Consider the following 21,527-nt stretch of genomic DNA (forward strand, 5'->3'; position numbering starts at 1 on the left):
AAAATACGGGTGAAAAATACGTACACAAATTTGAGAATAGTGGTTACATCTGGAGACTCAGAAAAGAAACTGGGTGATGGGAGACTACCATGAGGGCTTCAACATTATGGGCAAAATTGTAAAAATAAAGGTCTTCAGCAAAAATGGTAAAATGTTAACATTTGTGAAATGTGGGTGTTGGCTATAGTAACTTCTGTGCTTCTCTGTATACTTGAATAGTTTTGTGACTGGAAATCTAGGTATAGCTTTATTTGTTGTTGGTTTTTCTGGGGAGGGAGGGTAATTAGATTTTTATTTATTTATTTATAATATAGGTACTGAGGATTGAACCCAGGACCTTGTGCATGCTGAGCATGCACTCTACCACCGAGCTATACCCTCCCCCCAGGTGTCGCTTTTAACAACTAAAAGATTAATGGAAAAATGGAAAAGATTATGTACACGTAATCCACAAAAGAAAGTCAAATCTGGAAATAAACATTAAAAATTAATAAAATATGCTTGAATAGTAAAAGGATGTTAATATCGACTACAGATAAGGATAGGAGAAAGGGGGCACTCTTAGGTACAGTTGGTGAGAGTGTAAATTGTTCCAGCATTTTTAGAAGATGACTCGGCATAATATATCAAAATTTCAGCATGGAAAGCCCTGTGTTTCCTCCCGCTCAAAGATATTTCCAGGACTATCTCAAAGATATTTCCTGGACTATCAACAACACTCACATTGTTGTGTAAAGATCTATGAACATGACTGTAGATTGTTAAATTATTGTTACTCGTGTTAGTGTAAAAATGGAACCAGCCCCAAAGCCTAGCAATGTGGAAGTCTCTCTGAATGGCCATGGATAAGCACAGCTGCAGCAAGAGCTGCTCACGATGTATCCATGCAAAGGGAATCCCAGCGAACTCTGCTGGGCATCTGTCCAGCTGCGTGCAGCAGACTCACTAACGTGTGCCAGGCTCCCCTTAGGGCAGAGGTTCTCAAGTGGGTGTGACTGTGCCTCCCACTCCAGGGAGCGAGGGTGCAGAATTTAGCAATGTTTGGATATGTTTTTGGCTGTCACAACTAGGTATCCAGTGGGTAAAGGCCAAAGATGCTGTTAAACATACCACATTGCACAAAACAGCTCCCTACAGCAAACAATTCTCTTACCCAAAATGTCATTAGTGACGAGGTTGAGAAATCTGCTCTAGAGAAACTTAACTTGCACTACTTCTGTAATCTCAATTACAACCACATGAAGCAGAAAATATTTCCCTTGTTTTAAATATGAAAAAAAGTGTCAGAGAGATTAAACATCTCCAAAGTGACAAAGATAACAGATGGCAGAGCTGCTTGCTCTTATCCAAGAAGTTGTATTAGCAATCTAAATAAATTAATGTGCTTGAATATTATAGGTGCTTTAAAAGATGGATTTACACAAATGGAATATTAGCTCCAGAAAAAAAATTATCTCCAGATTACACAGACTTGGATAAGACATTTGTAATGAATAGCTAATAAAATATTGGAACCCCCCAAAATAAAGATCTCTTACCAGTCAGTTAATAAGTAAAAATAGTTATTGGAGACACATAATATGCAATCCAATTTGTATTATATAAGCAAAAGTAAGTGTATGAAAATATCATAAACGTTATCTATGACCTTATGTATACAACTAAAAATTTGTAAAAATGGAATTTTCCAAAAAGGATAATGTTTTTATAAACAGAACATCTCAACACAAAAAGAACTAATGAAAACTTTTGCCATGTATATGCCACCATATGCCACAGCACATGGTGATAGTGTTGTGTCTTTAGAAATGCGAACAAGAGATTGGTGATAACTGAGAGAGAACAGTGGAGACAATAGTGGACAGTTACAGTGGTGTCCTGTTACAGTTCTTGATTCTTGCAAGTTCTGTTGCAATGTAAACAAGTGTTTAAAGCAGTTAATTGAAATTATGAAAATACACGTGTGATATGATGGAACATCTTTTTTTTTTTTTTTGATGGAACATCTTTTTAGACCACTGTGTTCATCAGGAATTAAGAAACCTAATTTCTGGCAGTTTCCTTAATTTGGAAAAAAGAAATAGGCCCAAAATACTCCACATTATATATCTTCTATTCCATGGATATAGAACAAAAAACAGAACAAAAAAAGGAAGGAAATAATTCAATTTGAATCCTAAGAAAGGAGTCTGGTTGACTGAAGGCCCTTTGTTTTTTCCTGTGTAACCTGACCGATCTGATACAGAAAGTTTCTCGAATGAAAGGGACAGCTAAGCAGGCCTGTATAACTGAGGGTGTTATGTTTACGTCTTTAAGCCATTTTGAATGTATTTTTGTATATGGCATCAGGGAGTATTCTAATCTGACAAAACACTACTAGCCTCTTAGAAGAAAATAAAGGCAAAACATTATCCGATATACATCTCAGCAATGTTCTCCTAGGGCAGTCTACCCAAGCAATAGAAATAAAAGCAAAAATAAACAAATGGGTCCCAGTTAAGCTTATAAACTTTTGAATAGCAAAGGAAACCATAAGCAAAACAAAAAGACAACCTACGGAATGGGAGAAAATATTTGCGAAAGGTGAGACTGACAAGGGCTTAATCTCCAGAATATATAAACAGCTCATACAACTTAATAAGAAAAAAACAAACAACCCAATCCAAAAATGCACAGAAGACCTAAACAAGCAATTTTCCAATGAAGACATACAAATGGCCAATAGGCACATGAAAAAATGCTCAATATCGCTAATTATCAGAGAAATGCAAATCAAAACTACCATGAGGTATCACCTCACACCAGTCAGAATGGCCATCATTCAAAAGGCCACAAATGATAAATGCTGGAAAGGATGTGGAGAAAAGGGAACTGCTGGTGGGAATGTAGTTTGGTGCAGCCATTATGGAAAACAGTATGGAGACTCCTTTAAAAATTAAAAATAGACTTACCATATGATCCATCAATCCCACTCCTGGGCATATATCCAGAGGGAACATTAATTCAAAAAGACACCTGCACCCCAATGTTCATAGCAGCACTATTTACAATAGCCAAGACATGGAAACAACCTAAATGTCCATCGACAGATGACTGGATAAAAAAGTTGTGGTCTATTTATACAATGGAATACTACTCTGCCATAAAAAATAATAAAACAATGCCATTTGCAGCAACATGGATGAAACTGGAGATCATCATTCTAAGTAAGCCAGAAAGAGAAAGAAAAATACCATATGATATCACTCACATGTGTAATCTTAAAAAAAGAGAGAGAGAGACAAACGAACTTATTTATAAAACAGAAACAGACTCACAGACATAGTAAACAAACTTATGGTCACCAGAGGGAAAGGGGTGGGAAGGGATAAATTGGGAGTTCTAGATTTGCAGATACTAACTAATATACATAAAATAGATAAGCAACAAGTTTATACTGTATAGTACAGGGAACTATATTTAATATCTTATAGTAACTTATGGTGAAAAAGAATATGAAAACGAACATACGTATGTTCCTATATGACTGAAGTATCATGCTGTGCACCAGAAATTGACACAACATTGTAAACTGACTATACTTCAATAAAACAAACAAACAAACAAACAAACCCCAGAGGGTGAAGGGTTCAGAACATCTGGAAACAATCCTGAAAGAAAAGAGGGAGGGAGATTGGAGATGGAGAGGGGATAAAGCTTGGGAGACCACGAGGTGCCAAAAGGCTTGTGGTCCTCAAATGTATCTCTACTCCACAATTTCCTAAGTTTTCCTCCGAATTCCCTAGAGTTTCTGAAATGTCTAGTGTCAATATATTTTTGGAGAAAATAGTGAAGCAGGTGAGTGTTCTATGCAGGCTGACCCAGAGGATACACATGCAGCTCGTGCGGATGTGGCATCCAGGAAAGGAGCTCAGACAGATGCCCACTCTTCTTTCTCTTTATCCCAGGCTCGAACAGAACTCTTGAGTCACGACCTTAGACCCTCCCAGGCTGAGGAATGTGGGGCTGCAAGGAATTTCCTGAAGATCTTAGGTACAGTCAGCCCTTAATAACACCAGAAGCATATTTGTAGTGTCTGTAAGTCCTTAGGAAAGATCTTGATGAAAACACATCAAACTGCTATCTGAAACTAACTCTGGAAATTGGGGGCTTTGAGGATTGAGGATTCTCTCTTCACACACTTATTTCTGCATTGTTTTAATATTTTACAGTAAATGGTCGTTAACTTTTTGAATCTTAACTGTAAGAGAAGACAACATGAAATGTAAACTAAACAAGCTAGGACAATCTGAGACCACATTGCTTGAAATGCATTATCTAGGTTAAGAAAGCTAACAGTTTTGCTCTAACTTCCACCAGAATACCCTTGGACCCTCACCCTCAGAAGGGTAGGGAATCTTTAAAGACACCTGTGATGTTTATCTTGGGAGCATGAGAGTAGAATTCAGAGGGTGGTTAGACTGCCCATTTTTGGATTGGGTTGAAGTCAGGAAGACCTGGATCAGACTCCCAGGTTGCTTCCTTGGTGACTTAGGGAAATTACCCAACTTCCTAATCAACAAAATGGGTGTAATATACTTTGCTGGCAGAGTTACTGTAAAAACTAAACATGTGACTATTAAGATCAACAAGGTACAGTGCCCAAAACTTAACTGATTCATAAACTATCATGGTTGTTTACACTTGTTGCCACTGTCATTGCTATATATTACAAAAGAGATACAGCATTCTGAGTATTCCAAACACCAAAACCAAGATTATTTCCAAGATGCCACGGTATTCCAACAACAGAATTTTCCAACAACAAAAGTGGCAGGTGAAATTAATAAATTATTTGGCTCTAGAAGTGTTAATGGTATTGAACTCCATTGGGCACATTTTGGAGAAAAGATCTACTGTGCGCTAATTTATTATTTTAAAACTTAAAGACTACTAATGCAAGATAGCAACTGGACAGAGAAGGAAGATGGATTACACTAAAAATCAGTCATTTCTACTATGTCAAATTCTACTCCTGTATCTCCTCCATGTCAATTTCTACTCCATATCTTGGATCAAAGAATTTAAATGATGTAAATGGTATACATCTCTGATAAATAAAACCAAAGCTACAAAATATTTTCATCTCACACGCAGGGCTTTGCATGTTACCTCCAGGCCTTACCAGCTGCCTGGTGTGGGTGATTTATTTAATCTCCATAATTCTCACCATCCTTATCTATAAAACTGAGTGAGACATGAACCTTGGTGGGTTTCTAGGAAAATCAGCCACATCTTATAGCAGTATACGTATGGCTTATAACAGTGCTTAAAAACAGTAGGTATATCATTTTGGACCTCGAGTCTTTATTTCATTTTTTATGGGTTTTCTGGTGGGAGGGGAGGTAATTAGGTCTATCTGTTTTTATTTATTCATTTTAATGGAGGTGCTGAGGACGGAACCCAGCACCTAGTGCATGCTAAGCACATGCTCTACAACTGAGCTGTCTACTTCCCCCCCAAGTCTTTTTCCAAAGTGATTCAAACAGAAATAGCAGCATCTCCATTCACTGATCTTTCGTTACTGATTTGATTTTTCTAAAAGGTGGTGGGACCTCTTGCTTCCTGCCCTTGTAGGTGTGGTTAGTGGAAAACTCTAAGACCTTTCCTATTTCCTACAGGTATGTTTCTTGTCATTTACTATCCATCCCAGCCATGGCATAGAAAGCTCTTTTGATTTTTCACATATAAGGTTTATGAACATCTTCAAAATGTATAAAGAATATTCTAAATTATTTAAAGGTAAGATATCAGGCATTTCCAAACCAGATCTGTGCCAAGAATGGGATACTAAATTAGGGGTTATTTTATTTACCAAAAAAAAAATCACAATAAATTTTCCCTATATAACTGCATCTTATAGGTCCCTTAAAATATAATTTAGTTTATAAAAACTAGATTTACATCTATTTATTTGAGCAGCTCACTTATTTTCTAAGAATATGTAGAAACACTGTAACCAAAAGATTTTATAAATGCAGCTTATAAAGTACTTTTAAAATCCATGTTATTATCCATCTATATTATACGGTGGTCCTCCACTGCTTTCTCTTTCGCTTGTAGTATTCTTTAACACTCCAAGACTAATTTATTGAACTCTATTTTAGAGTTACAGGAATAGGAGGAGATATAAGCACTGAGCACAGGACTGAATGTGTACCTTCTAGAGGAATAGGTAATGGAAAAGAAATAAGAGAAGGCTGAAGTAGACGGTCGATTATGTAGTTCCAATGTAGAGTCTGATTGATCCTCTCTCTTATAAGCCTATGGTGAGTTGTTAATAGGTGCAGAACACGTAAGACCGTGTGACCAAGCACCCCAAAATTGGACACTGTGCACTTGTGGAGCCAAAGGCAACAGCAGCCAAGGTATTAGAACACTTACCAAAATACTACCACTGAGCTGACTCGAGGCAAAGGCTTGGAGACATGTTAAGTTATATTAATGAGCAGCATTAGGTCATCCCCAAGGATGCTTTAGCATGTTATTCCAAAATCATTTCAAATAGAAACAAGGGGTTTCCATATTCTTAAGCTTAAAACACACTTTAAATAATCATCAGTGAATTTACTTCTCCTCTTTTATCTTTCCACCCACTGATCCCCTTCAAGTCTCTGCCTTCCTCATAGGAAGGTCACATCAGCTCACACAGATCAGGTCAGTTCCTGGGGCCTGACAAGGAAAAGGAGCTATAGAAACTGAAAATGCAATACAATCATGGGAATTAAATTAGTAATCAAATACTGTATTTCTTTAATCTACCATTTTACCAGCTAAGATTTGGACCTAACTTTCATGTGATAGTTTTATGTATGTCTTGTCCTTTTCCACTGACCACTCCAAACTGTCTCTCCTGATAGCATTCTTGGGCCATCATTATATTCATTAAAGCTCAGAATTAATATATGATTTACAGGGATGAAAATCTGGTTTAATCTTGACCTCTTGTCAACTAAAGCAGAAGAAATTTACGCACATTTTAAAAAAAATTATAGTTTTCCTGCATACATCTCCATATATTATTATTCAAAACCAAAAATTTAAATATAGCTATTTGGATATCATTCCCTTTTACTTCCTGAGCCAAGTTTTTCAAGGGCAATAGTGCAACCAGACTTTCATAAATGTTCACTTCCTAAAATGACACCAAGTCCACATTTGCTCTCTTATCAAATTTCATCAGTACCAGGACGCTGCCAGTATTATGGCTCACCCATAATGTAAGAGCTGCCCACGTGTGGAAAATTATCTACTGCAATTAACTAAATATGGTATTTCTATCCTTTACTAGGCTTCTCTGTATTATTACTAAATTAATACTTAATAGATGAACTATCTAAGAGTCTTAATTTCCCCAGCGTTTTCTCAATCATGATTCCTATGTCTGGAAGGCATCTCTTCAAACTCACATTACCAGAGAAAGCTTATTGCTTTAGTTTTTAATAAAAAGAACAATATTAGAATTCTTGGCACTCTTTAAAGAAACACATAATAATGTGGATACAAGTTTACATTTAGAGAATAGTTCTAAATGCTTGTGACTAAAATCTACTTCCTGAAAAGGTTGATTTGGATTTTGTTAGTTTGTATTTGTTGACTTGATTTGAACCCTGACCCTAACAACTTTATAGTCTTTTTCACAGCAGTGGGATATATGAAACAATACTACAGTCTGATACCTGAATTCATGACCTAATCTTGAAAAACATTAAGTAAGTATGTAACTTCCCATTTTGTATATATTATTTATATAACACCAAATGAGTGGCTTTGAATATTTGTTTTAATAAATCCTTTATTTAATTTTAAATCTTGTCCACTACACTATGGGCTAGCTATTGGTAGCTAACTTTGTTCCTTACTAATCAATGGGATGTTCAAAAATATCCCTTAATGGTTGCTCTAGTGATAATAATTTCCAGACAGCAGAAAAATCTTTTGTAATTTTTATAAGATGGAAACGCTCCCAACATTGATCTTTAAACATAATCCCTATTAAAGTTCCAGCAGACTCTGCAGATGCTGACAATCTGATCCTAAAATTTATATAGAAATGCAAATGATCCACAACAGCCAAAAAGCTTTCAAAAAGAAAAATCAAAACTGAATTTCCCCAATTAAAAATGTATTATGAAGCCTTCTAAATCAAGACAGTATGGTACCGACATAAGGATAAACATAAAGATTTTAAAAACAGTATTAATAGTTCAAAAGTTAACTCATACTTATGGTTGACTTTTGACAAAAGTCCTACGGTATTTCATGAGGAAAGGATGGTCTTTTCAGCAAATGGTGCTGGCAGAAAATTGGAGAGATATATATACATATACACACGCACATATACATACACAAAGAGATTAATTTAAACCCTTATCTCACACCGTACATAAAAAGAAAATTAACTATAAATACATCAGAGATCTAAATCTAACAACCAAAATTACGGAAGAAAATAAGAGAAAGTCTATGAGACTTTGAGTTTCTAGTTACAACACCAAAAGTACATTCCTTAAAAGATAAAAATGATAAACTTGATTTTTCAAAATGTATAAAAATTGGCTTTGAAAGACACCATTAGGAAAATGAAGAGAAACCTCTAGACCAGAAGAAAGCGTTAGCAAACTGAACGTCTGACAGAGGATCTATATTCTGAGTATATAAAGAATTCTTAACACGAAATGGTAGAAAGACAAAAAACCTAATTCAAAATGGACAAAAGATTTGAACAGACATTTCACCAAAGATGACATATGAATGGCTCTAAAAAGAGGCATGAAAAGATGCTCAACATACTCATTAGAGAAATGCAAACTAAAACTGCAATGAAATACCACCGCAGAGCCAAAAAATAGCCAGTACCAAAAAGAGACAGTAACAAGTGTTGGTGAGAACGTAGAGAAACTGGAATCTTAACAAACTGCTGGTGGGACTGTAAACTAGTACAGTACTTTGTAAAAGAATTTGGCAGTATCTTAAAATATCAAACATAAATTTCCCACGTGACCTAGCAATTCCACTCCTAGGTATTTACCCAAGAACAATAAAATATATCTACACAATGACTTATACACAAATGTTTTTATTAGCGTTATTCATAATAGCAAAAAAGTGGAAACAATCCAAATGCCACTGATGGATGAACAAAGACTCATTATTCAGCAAGGAAAAGAATGAACTACTGATACATAGTACCACATGGATGAACCTCAGAAAAAATGCAAAGTTTAAGAAGCCAGACAAAACACCAAATTTTATACAATTTATATGAAATGTAAAGGTAAACCTATAAAAAGAGAAAGTAGATTAATGGTTGCCTGGGACTAGAGGTAGAAACAGAATGACTGCAAATGGATACGAGGTACCCCTTTGGGGTGATGGAAGTGTTCTAAAACTGAGCTGTGGTGATGGTTGCACAGTTCTATAAATGTACAAAAATCACCAAATTGTATATTGGGGTGAGTTTATGGCATGTAAATCATACCAGGAGAAAAAAATATTAGGAGGGAAAAAAAAGCATTCACGATATCCTTTTCTATCTGTCGTATTTAAAATAATGATTTACCCTAGAAAAATCAGCTTGACATATTCATGAATCTATCTTACTAATGAGAAATAATTAGGTTCTACTTAGAAAAACTTCTGTGGAAGAACTTTCATCTTAAAATACCAATTCAATGCTTTTTAAAACATTACTAATTAGAACCACCTATTTTGAACTGACAAAATTCTAACTGGAGCTCTATAGAGACACAGGAACTATGCATGTGAGTAAATAAAATGAGGCACTAAAAAATTTTAAAACAGGTATTTCTGCAATGCATTAATCAGACATTACACTTGGTTAGTTTTATTTACATATAATTGTTATTTCTGCAACGGATTATTCAGACTTTGTTTTGTTGTAGTAAACTGTGGAGGTTCTGTTTATCTGCAAGCACACAACCAGAGAACAATATGAAGACCCTGTGCTAATTATATATAAGTTCCTCTTTCAATAGCTGAACTGCCTATCTGTGAACTGGGCACACTAAAATATTTGCTGGCAATATAATACATTTATGAAGGAAATGTAACTATCACATTTTAGTTGCTATTAGATGCGTTCAAATCCAAATTATAATGGAGATAGACAAATTTGCACTAATCAGATTAGCTGATAGAATTATCTGCCTGGCACTCCTCTAAGCATGTTAATGTTTGACTGTTAACTCTAATTAGAGTTTTACAGGACTCTTAACATCCAAATTCGTGGAATGTGAATGAGTAGATAAAACCTGTTAGGTTATTTCTGCCATTTGAGATAGCTTACCACTTCAATCTTAATGCATCTCCAAAGTCCTCTTAACCTGCCACACTGCACTGTCATTCCAGTGTAGACCATCTCTCACAAAGAGTTTTCCATCTTCTCACTGATTTTCTGACATTCTCCTAAAATGTGCCTTGGTCTTCATTTATCCACAGTGAAACTTCATGGTATGGCAGACCCCTTTCAATCTGAAGGTATGTTTCTTCCTTTATTCCTGATCAATTTTATAACAGTAACTATCATGAAACAGCTGGAGTTAAGTCTCCTGCTATATTGCCCACAAAACTATTGATGACAATTTGAAATAATTCAGCTCTATTTACTTCTAAATTCTAGTATGGGTAGCAAGTTTATATTTTCTCATGTAAGGAGTAAGAAAACATTCATACTGGCATTAAGGCCCCATTATTTTATCTCCCAACTAATTCACAGTTATAGCCTATTGAATAATTATTTGAAATCCAGAAAATCCTGCCTAACCCAATGGCATCTGAGTGTTCCCGGAAAGATGTTAAAGGTAAGGACAGGAAGTGTCCAAGTTTCTGTAATTGGAGCTAAAAGAGTATTAAAACTCATTCAAGATACGAAGGATATGAAGCCTGACGGATGCAAATGCAGTCTTCAAAGATCATGATCTCTGGAGGTTTCAGAGCCGCGAGAGTGGCTGCCTTCAAATTTAAGCTTGCACTAGAGTTACCTTGGATTCTTTAAAAATATAATTCTTAATTCTGAGGCTCAATCTGGGATTCTGATTTTAAATGGAGAACTCTCAACTCCCTCTACCTTACCCCCTCCGCCATGATTTTAATACAGGTGTCTACACACAAGACTTTTAAATATATGTCATCAAGAAACATGAGCCAAAAGCCAATGACGTGGGCTCCCTGCAGAAAGTGGCCACAGATTTTAGGTGAAGTCGGGCAGAGATAAGAGGGAAAAGCTGGGGTGAAACATCTTTATATGCTTGTGAAGGGAAAAAAATTAAATCTCATTTTCTTAAGCAAATGCAAAAGCTGTTTAAATAATGCCAAAACTGGCCTGGGCTCACCAGCTCCGTATCCTGATCATCCGGGTAAAAGCCTAAACAGTTAATAATTTATTGCAGATACATACACATTAATTGCGAAATAAAATCAGCTGGAAAAGGCAAGTACTAAACTATCTCATCCCCAAGGACCATCCCAACACTACCATGCAATAATTCTGTATGAATATCTGGGTAGCACTGAAATGGCTGACTTCCCATTTTCTCACTTCTCTCAGTCAAGGGCTTGGCATTAGCATAAAGATGAGATGGAGACAAGATGATGTGCTCAGTATGGCTGCACCCTACATGCACTCCGCATCAAATCATGGTCCCACTCGGCTGAGGGAATCTGAAAGCTTCCTTTCAGGAACAACTGCCACCCCGACCTCCGCAAATCAGGATCCAAGAGGGACTACTGGTTCCCCCATTGCTTTAAAATATGTCAAGAGTACTTCCCGAACTCAACACAGTTCCCATCTATCAGGAACCTGGAACTCCTGTGATTCTTCTTCGTTTTGCAACCACAAAGCCATAAAACCATCTGGGTAAAAATGTAATCATAATTAAGGAGAAACATTCACTTGCGTAAGAGCGCAATAAAAATGGGCTCTGTTTTAGTGCTGCATAAAAAGTTTTGAGACTCCGATAGAGAATTTCCCAAATTTAAAAAAGGATACTATTTTATGATCTAGCTAATAAATTTCAAGTAATCATATTCAAATGAATATTAAATAAAGATTACCAAATGAGCAAACGAATAAATTTTATTAAATAAACAAAATTTCTTCTCACAAAATTGGTCCGTGCCTGATGTCTCTCAGGATACTAAGACAGAGTAACCTACGATTAAAGGGTTCATTAACTTTTAATGTGTGCTATTGCCCATTCCATCACCATGATGATCCTTTTCACTAGAATTCACTGTATCACTTCCTTAAAAAATCCTGGAGTATCTGCATATTGGCCACTCTAAATACAGAAACCTCTTTCAGGTGTCACTGTCAGCAGGAACCTTATCATCACCGTTCTAAATTTTAATCTGGAAAAACCACAGGATGTCTTAAAGAGATGTGCACTTAAAGTGGATAAGCAAACACTGAACACTTAGGAAATCAAAGAACCGTGAAGAACAAGGACAAGGAGGACAAGCTAAGGCAAAGAAAAGGCTCCCCCAAAACTGTAAAGACACTGAAGCAAGGAACTACTTATCTTTTTGTTCTCTGGGCATTTGGACAACACATGGATGTAACTAGCCCACTACTCATGAATATTTAGAGTGTTCTTTTCTTGAAAACAACGCTGCAATGAACAGGCTTATACATAAATCGTTTGCACACATATGACTATTCCTGTAATATTGGTACCTACAAGCAGAAGAGCTACAAAGTAAGCACGTTAAAATTTAAATACATCACACATGACGCGCTGCCAATTTACTCTCCTACGGCGTATGAGATTAAGTGTTCCCCAACTATGCCCAATGGATATTGTTAATCTGCATAATCTGTGCCAATCTGACAAACCAAAAATAACATTTAAGAAAATTTTCTTTCCCCAGCTTCCCAATAAATTTGGAAAAAACATTTATTTGGTGTTTTTCATTTCCTTTTCAGTATGTCCACAAAAAAGTTAACAGCGCTTATCTATGGGTAGTAAGCCTACAGATGACTTATTTCACATTTTTTCTAAGCTTTCTATACTCAGCTTGGGTAATTTTGTTATCATCATTTACCTTTTTAAAATACTAATAGAAAAAGAGTACTGGAATGTGAAATGAAAAAGATGAAAAGCCTAATAGAAAAATGAGCAGAAGATATGAAAAAACAGTTTACAGGAAAGGAAATGAGAATAAAAATCTGGAAAGATGATCAGTCTCACCAATAATACAAAAAAAAATGTAAGTTAAAACTACTTGGAGATAATATTTCTTTGCCTACTAGATTTCACAAACATCAAAACTTTCATAACACCCAAATCGGTAACAACTGAGGAGAAAGACTCACTCACTTTCTCTGCCGGCCTGACAGTACAGTGGCATCACCTCTGTGGGGTGCAGTCAGGCAATATGGCCCCAAATTACCAAGACACACACCCGCTGACAAGAGAACAAGTGACGTAGGCAAAACGGCCTATCTACAGAGTCCTATTTAATTTAGCACTGTTCATAACCGGAAAATATTGGAATCAATCAAATGTATACCCACACCAAGTGATTAAGGAGATTATGGAGCATTTTTTCAATCAGATAAAACAGAACTACGAAAAAAGAAAGGAAACTCTTTTCATGCACTCATACATGATAATGTCACATGTCCATGTGAGTGTAAATAATATGGCTTTGAAAAGCTCTAAATGTACACATGCATTTATCAGTTTCTGCATCCATTATCTCTAGATCAGATACTGGAAATGAACACCCCGGCTACCTCTAGGAAGGAATACTGAGTAATAGCTGTGGACGGGTGTTGGAGGAAGACTTCATTACATACTTTTTGGAAGTTCTGTGTGGTGAAGCTTGAGCCCTTATAATATTGGAAATGATTTTACTCTGCCTCTAGTTTGAGTGGTGGTTTGGTTGAACGCAGGATTCGAAGTCACAGGTCCTCAGAACCCTGAAGCTGTCAACTCACGAGCCTCTAGTGTCCACTATGACTGATTCCATCTCTGACGTCAACTTGACATTCATTGTATTGTAAATAACTTTCCTTTATTAAACGTGGAGAACAGTCTCTTTGTCTTTGACTTTCTAATACTCTGTCAGTGAGTCTAGGTTTGGGGGTCTCTTAACTTCCGCTACTCTGAGTTTGGTGGCTGGTCCTCCAGTCTGAAGGTGTCTGTCTTCCTTTATCTCTGGGGCAAATTTGCTTCTGATACAAGAAAAGCTCCCTTAACCTCTCCCTCACCAGCACTGGTTACATCAGCCAATTCATCTCCAATCACTGAACTAAATGACACTCTGTACACCACCCAGAAAATACGATGACGGGAGCATGCAGTATGCCAAATGCTCACAGCTAGTCCATTCCTCCCTTGTCTCGCTGCACACAGCTATTTCCACCAGTCAGCCTGTCCGTTCACCAAGAATCAGCTATGTTTGTTTGAATGCACATGGGCACATTTTGTAATTACGTGATTTAATCAAACACTAGACATTAAAGACAGTGAAGTATGAGTGCAAAAGATGTCTTGCTTCTGTGAAAATTTTGGAAAAATTTAAGATCAAGTTGCTAAAAAAAAACTGTTGTGATTTTATTTGGATGAAACAACTGGAAAAGATTTGAAAGTTTGAAAAGTCCGGGACTCTACACATAAGTTGCTTTACGTTTGTCTTTTCATTTTTATTCCACATACAGAAATCTATATTGGAAAATGGATTTGGTACATGATGAGTAAGGCTCACCTGGAACACCAGTTACCTGACCTACACTCACAGGAGTAGTATCTGGCCTCACATCCAAAGCCTGGCTGATGAAAGCATATTTTGGTGATTTAAATTAGAATATAATGTTTAGGGTATATTAGCTTGCATTTTAAAACCTCTATCCTTTAACTTTTAAAAATTAACTCCCATTAAATAAATGTGGACCTATGATCATGGCTCACAACTTTTCTTTCATAGTTTGCATCCATTTGTCCTTTAGTATATTATGCTCTGGAATAATTTCTGGGTTTGGTCTTCTAGGTTACAAATTTACATATCAGTTCATCCATGGATTTTTTTTCATTCTAACAATCATATAGTTTGAGGTCCACGGTATTTAATCATTTTTTCCTGATAGCACTGTTCCTATTTTCTCTAAGTTTTTTCCATGAATATTTATCCACTCTTATTTATCAGTTAAAGCATCCATTTGATCTATTATTTTGTTGCTTCATGTTTTTAATCAGCTGGAGTTTGATGACTCTCTTTTATATGGTTTGGTTTTTTTTTAACCACTGTGATATTTTTAGGTGTCGGCCTACCTTGTTTTGGTTTCCTGCTTACCTAGCTGTTGCCACTAACTCAGTTACCTGGCTCTTCTCCAATGATTTGAAGAGTCAGGTGGAACCACCCACTGGATATAGAAAGCCAATGGCCCATCTTTCGAGAGTGGAGGCTCCCCATCCTATGGTGTCACCTATATGCCAGGGAAACCGCTATCCTATTCTGCCCTTGCTTAGGGACAGACATTTGGCATATGATGCCTGGCATGGACAGACACCAGAAAAAGCCAATGGCACCACCACGCTCGGGCCCCTTCCACTCCCTGCACTCTCCTGTACCAGAGGCCTCAACATATTTAAGTGTTCCAAGCTTGCCATGGCATCAAATACTTTGATTCAAGGAAGGCAGTAAATTGAGAAACAATTTAATTTACACAGGATTGTAGATTCTGTATCAAGAGCTAATCAAAATGACTACTGTATAAAACTCTCAATTTATAAAACTCAAAATTTAAGTTTTAGCAGTCATCTGTCACTCTGGAAAAATCATCTAAATGTTACTGATGGCCATTTCAAGTTCATCTAAAGGGCCATAGCAAACAACTGTACTGATCTAGTTTACCTTAACCCAGTACTTAAGTGTGCTTTATAAAAACAAGCATTTTTGAAGCAAACAATTATTTTACTCTTGCATGGAATTTAATTTGTTGGGTTTTTTTGTATTTTAATTTTTTAGAGATTACTATTTAAAACATAATAAAGTATGGCATGTGTTATATCTTATTCAGTGATTTTTACTGGATGCCTGCTAAAAACTAGGTATCTTATAATGTTCTGGAAATGAACAGATGAACAAGGTAGTACCATCAAAGCACTTGGATCATACCTACATTTGTACATAACTCAATCTATTTTATTTCCCTGTTTATATTAGTGAGCGACAGGCCAGGCTGGGAACTCCTTGAAACATATCAAAGCTTCTTTATCTTCTTTTTTTATTCTCAGTGGCTACACAACTCAACACCTTGCTCGAAGGAGTCATTCAATAAATATTTAATCACTTAGTATCATGATATTTATGTGCCTATGAGATCTAATAAATGGCTCAGAAATTATTATTCAGTATTACAGAATAGTAAGAGGAAACAGAAATAGTAAGAACACTTCATACATCAATTGCTAGATATACATGTACAATTTGTGCATTTTATAAATAGGGGAAATGAGATCCAGAAAGATTAAGCACTTTGAAGAGACAGCCCCCGAACCTGTACCCGAAATCTGCATTCCAGCACCTTTCCCTACACAGCACAAGTCAGACTGCTATCTGGAGAACGAAGTGGCCAAGCTCAAACATGTTCACCACTTTGCAGTACTGGATACCCGGCTCTCTACTTCCTTTGATGGAGACTTCTGGAGCCTTTTAAATACGTAATAACTCGAAGAGTGCTGAGTTTAGGCACATGTATTTAAAACTTGCTACTGAGAGAGGGGAAGGGAAGGTGCACTTTGTGATCTACTCTTTCCTGTGCAACTGACAATCAGGAAGTTTCACTAACTAGGAAAAAAATTGACTGCAAACTAAAGACAGTTGTGTTCATAAATAATTCACCTTCATATAAAGACATCACGATTCCTGACATTAGAATTACAAGAGCACCCAATTCTAGAAACAGAGAGGAGGAAGAATGTAGTCCTATGATACTCAACAGCTGGACAGAAAAAGCCCACACTTAGCAGACAAGGCTTTGGAGGCCTGTTCTCAGGAGACATTTTAAGATCATCTCCCCTTATTGTACCTTGCGGCCTCTTCACAGGAATTTTTTATATTTTTTTTTCATTCCCTTGATAGGTCTGCATTTCCACCTCTCCACTCGGTCTCCTCCCTCATTCTAAAACACTCTCAGCCCTTTTCTGCCTGAGGAAAGGCTCTCCATGCTTCAAAGTCCACTGAAATGCTATCCGCCTTGGGAAGCCTTCCCCACCTCCCCAAGCATGATTTAGCCTCGGGCCTAACATTTGATTTATCATGCTGGTATGTCACTGTTTCATGACGACAAAACGTACTGTATAAAATATATATGATGTCCTTCTCATCTGTGAGCCCCTAACACAGAACCTAGAATACATTAAGCATCCAGTAAAATTTTAATTCTATCATCCAGTTTTAATTCGATCACCCAGTCCTCTCATTTTACTTGTGAAAACTGAAGCCTAGAGAGGAAAGGGCCTTGTCAAACATCAGGAACAAACCAGTGTCTGAGCTCGGATAACAAATTATGCCTTCTCTTTGCCTAAAACACCCTCGTAAGCGAAAGGGCTGGCATGGGAGAGTCTGGAGTAACAAACCCGCCCTTCTTGGCTATTTGCCTAACATTTTACTCAAAGTCTGACTGCTATACTATATTGCTGGCAACGTCAGTTTTCCTCAATAACAAAGACTTCCCAGTTCAGAACATATACATATGTGGCTAATAGGAAAAGTCCAACATGATAAACAGGGAGGTATGTCAAACTCCTGTGCAGTCTATGAAAAACCTACTCATAATTCTAACTTTGCTCCTTTAAGTATGGAGAGAAGGCATAGCTCATTTGGAAAATCTGACCAAAAGCCCACATTTCAACACAGTGAAATGCTTTATCCCCTATTGCTTCTACCACACCAGGAACTTTCTATATGTAATCATTTAATCCCTGGCCAAAAACTGGTGGACAATGAAATCCCCACAAAATGTTCTCCCCAGTGAAGTGTTCAAACATCAGTTCCACAAAAAACATTTTTAAAAGTTCTTCATGTATTTTTCCATGCCAGTTTTTTTCACTCATGGCTAAAAATGTCCATATTTGAATATTCATCATTATGAGCATCTGGTAAAATATAGCCCTGTCCAGCATTTTACATCATTTGACTACGGGACCTTAGAAGGGCATAGGTAAAAATTTCCAGTTTCATTTTGTTTGGAGTTTTAACCATCTTTTTCCATTTTACGGCTTCGATTGGCTTTGATTGTGCCGGTATTTTCTCCTAGTGGATTTTTTTCTCCAAATGAGCAGGTTGCCTTCAGATGAGTCCAGGGGATTTCATCAGCGGCTCACTAGGAACACCAAAACGCAGCCACCAGCCATATGGGTGTTTACAGCATTTTGTGGGGTTTTGCCTTCAACCAACAGTAAAGTCCATGGTGATGATGGCTGCCCAACAATGTAAATGTACTTAACGCCTCTGAACTGTACATATAAATAATGGTTAAAGCCGATTTTTATGCTATGTACATTTTACCACAAAGTAAAGGCCAGCTTACAGGAGGTAACAATTATCCCAAACCCTGGGTCAAAACGGAGGGGGTAAAATCAAATGATGATCTCTATTGTTCAGACACAGCAAATGGCTTTTACTTTCTAGTTCCAAAAAGCCTCTTAGGCAGGCTCTCACCCCTGCCATTTTCCTCCATGGAATGGAGAGCAGAAAAGCAACTACTGCCAAATAAAATGTAAACCTTAGAAAAGAAATGTGAAATCACAGACCCATAACCTTGAAAGGACTGACTGGATTCTAATATCATCCATTAGTCAACTGCTCCCAGCCTTTGAGTTAACTCCTTCTCAACTCGTTTCTCACAGCAACAGCGAACAGGTGTCCTGCGTGAGAGTGGATGTGTTTAAATTCCAGACAGCTGTCAGAATGTCATTCCCTAGAGGACTGTTCTGACAACTTTGAAGTAGGACTTGGAAAAAAAACCCCAACAAACTATGAGATAACAGATGAGAAACTAGGGGTGAGGGGCCAACAAGGAGGAGACCCAGCAGTGAGCAGGTTGGCTGTCTTCCAATCTCCTAAAAGACACCACGTGGTGGGCTTATTTTGAAAAACAAAAAGAAAGAAAACCAGTGGGAAGGGTTACAAGGAGACAGTTTCACGAGGTATTGCGAAGAAACATAACCATCTAGAAGGAGAGGGCTATTAATGCACCCAATTAGCCTTCAGATTGAGTGAGTGCCCTGGAGATGTTCCACGGGAGGTAAACGGTGCAGACTCCTGGGTGGTGCGGCCGAGGGCGAAGTTCAGGGCGCACTCTGGAAGGGGATGGGGTGCATGCAAATCAGGCCGGTCTAGGAGGCGGCGGCGGGGAGTGGCGGGGGGACGTGGGGAGCCGAGGAAGGAAAGGCGCTTACCAGGCCACCTCCGCAGGTACTGAAAGAGGCCAGCGAGCCGGGGTGCCGCAGCACAGCCCCGGTGTAGAAGCAGGCGGCGTCTGGCGGCGCGGGAGGGCGCGGGGCGGCGGCTGCCCGCGTGGGGCCGGGGCCCGGACTCGGACGCTGCTCCACCGCGAAGCGCGGCGCCAGGAAGCGGCCGTCTCTCCGGAGCAGCAGGTACAGGTCCCGGGAGAAGGCCGGGATCCTCAGCAGTACCTCTTCGCCGTCCGGCTCGGCTTGCTGGGCCGGGGGCGGAGACGGGGGCGGCTGTGGGGGCGGCGGCGGCTGCCACGAGGCCGGGGCGCCCGGGGACAGGGCGGCAGCCCCGCTGGCTGCCCGCGGCAGCTCCTGCGATTCGAGCTCCTCGTCCTCTTCGCCCCCCGGCGGCGGGGGCCCGGGCCGGGGCTCAGACCGGCCTTCGGCGGGCTCCTGGGGCGGCGCCGGGGCCACGGAGCGCACCTCGCGGGAGCTGCCGGCCGTCTGCAGCCGGGCGCCTCCGCCGCCCGTAACGCCGCGCACCCAGCTCGGGTCAGCGCTCCCCCCGCTGCCGCCGGCCGCGTCCACCGGCTCCCGGCGCCAGAGTGCAGGAAACACGACTTCCCACTCCTCGCGGTCGGGGGCGAACTGCAGCCCTGCGGGCGGGGCAGACAGAGAAGTGCGGGGCTTAAAGTGCCGCGGTTCCAGTAGTACAAGCATCCCCAAGCTCACACTCCGCGCAGACACAGAGCTCTCGGGTAACGCGCTGGAGACCACCCGTCTAGCCCCTGAAACTCTTGCAACCCCCGAAGCCTAGCGATCAGATTACAAACCCCAGCATTTTCAAAATAAAAGTACGATTATGGGGGAAAGGGAGGGGGGAGGGGGCCGCAAAGTTTGGTGACAGCATTTAGTTGTTGAAGAGAAAACCGGTACAAACACTCCAGCACAACTAAAACTTTTTCTAAGTATCTGCCAGAGCAAGCCACTGCTATCAATTTCTTTACTTGCCAGTTTTCCTCCAGGTGCTGTAAACGTACCTTTGCGAATCTTACTAGTCTCTTTGGGGAAAACAGCATTTCACGAGGTCAAAATGAGGCCACGAGAAGCGCGCTTCGCTCGCGAGCGTGACGCTCTCATCCGCACCCGCACGCTCGTTTTGATTGCTGCCCGCTGAGCCCCGCTCACCGCGCACAGCTGCACCAGCCCTGCCGACCCGTGCGTTCTCGGTTTCCGCTGCGGAAGTGGTAAAGCAAGTCGAAAGTCACGGAGGAACTTACCTGAAACGATCCCATTCGACAGGACCCCCAGCTGGTAAAGGAGGCAGCAACAGCAGATGTGAGTCAGGCGCATCTCGCGGCTCTTCCCCATACCGCGCTCCCGGCCCCGCGCGCGCCTCCCTGCGCGATCCACCGCGGGCGCCGCCGCCTCCCGGAGCGCAAGGAGGCCGGGCGGCGAGTTTGCCCAGGCCCTTTGTCTGCCGGGGGGTGGGAGGGGGGGTGCTGTGTGACTCCGAGAGGCTGCCGGAGCACGGGTGGGGGTGGGGTGGGGGAGGAGCGGGGGCAGGCAGCGCCGCGGCCCCGCAGCGCTCCGGCTCCCTGGCGGATTAGGTGATGAGTCTTATTTTCTGTGTTCTGGACGTTGCAGGAGTTTCCGGAGCCCCACAGGACAGCCCCACCGTCAGCGGAGAGCCGGCAGGGGCAGGGCGGGCAGCGCTGCCTCGGGACGGGCGGAGGACTGCCCCGCGCGGGCAGGAGCGCCGCGGTGTCCGAGCCGGGGCTCGCCGCCGGCACCCGCGCGGAGCTGCCAGGGGCTGGTGCCACAGTCCCAGCAGCCCGGCGTGCCAGGCTCCGCACCCTCCTCGGGACCGGAGTGCTGCAGGCTTCTACCCGCAGTGGCGCGGGAGGGAATTTGCAAGAGGATGAGGAGAGGACACGACTCGTGAGGTGGGGTGTGGAGAAGATAAGATTCAAGCAGATCTGACAAGAAGCAGGAACCAAGGGGTGCCCGCCAAGCATGACTTTGCGGGACAAAGGTCCCAGAACACCGCACACGTGCTCA

General features: G+C 40.2%; 1 protein-coding gene across 1 annotated transcript in view; it reads right to left on the reverse strand.

Annotated features, from left to right (window-relative positions):
- Nucleotides 1-20,915, reverse strand: part of ADAMTS19 (ADAM metallopeptidase with thrombospondin type 1 motif 19) — a 221,253-nt gene extending 200,338 nt beyond the window's left edge. The window contains exons 1-2 of the mRNA XM_072950428.1: nt 20,747-20,915; nt 19,470-20,122 (exon numbers count right to left, since the gene is read on the reverse strand). Of these exons, the coding sequence (XP_072806529.1) occupies nt 19,470-20,122; nt 20,747-20,837 (744 nt within the window). The 5' untranslated portion in view covers nt 20,838-20,915. The remainder of the gene's footprint in view (nt 1-19,469; nt 20,123-20,746) is intronic.
- Between the last annotated feature and the right edge of the window lie 612 nt (nt 20,916-21,527).

Source organism: Vicugna pacos, chromosome 3 (assembly GCF_048564905.1).
Source record: "Vicugna pacos chromosome 3, VicPac4, whole genome shotgun sequence".
Lineage (NCBI taxonomy): Eukaryota > Metazoa > Chordata > Mammalia > Artiodactyla > Camelidae > Vicugna > Vicugna pacos.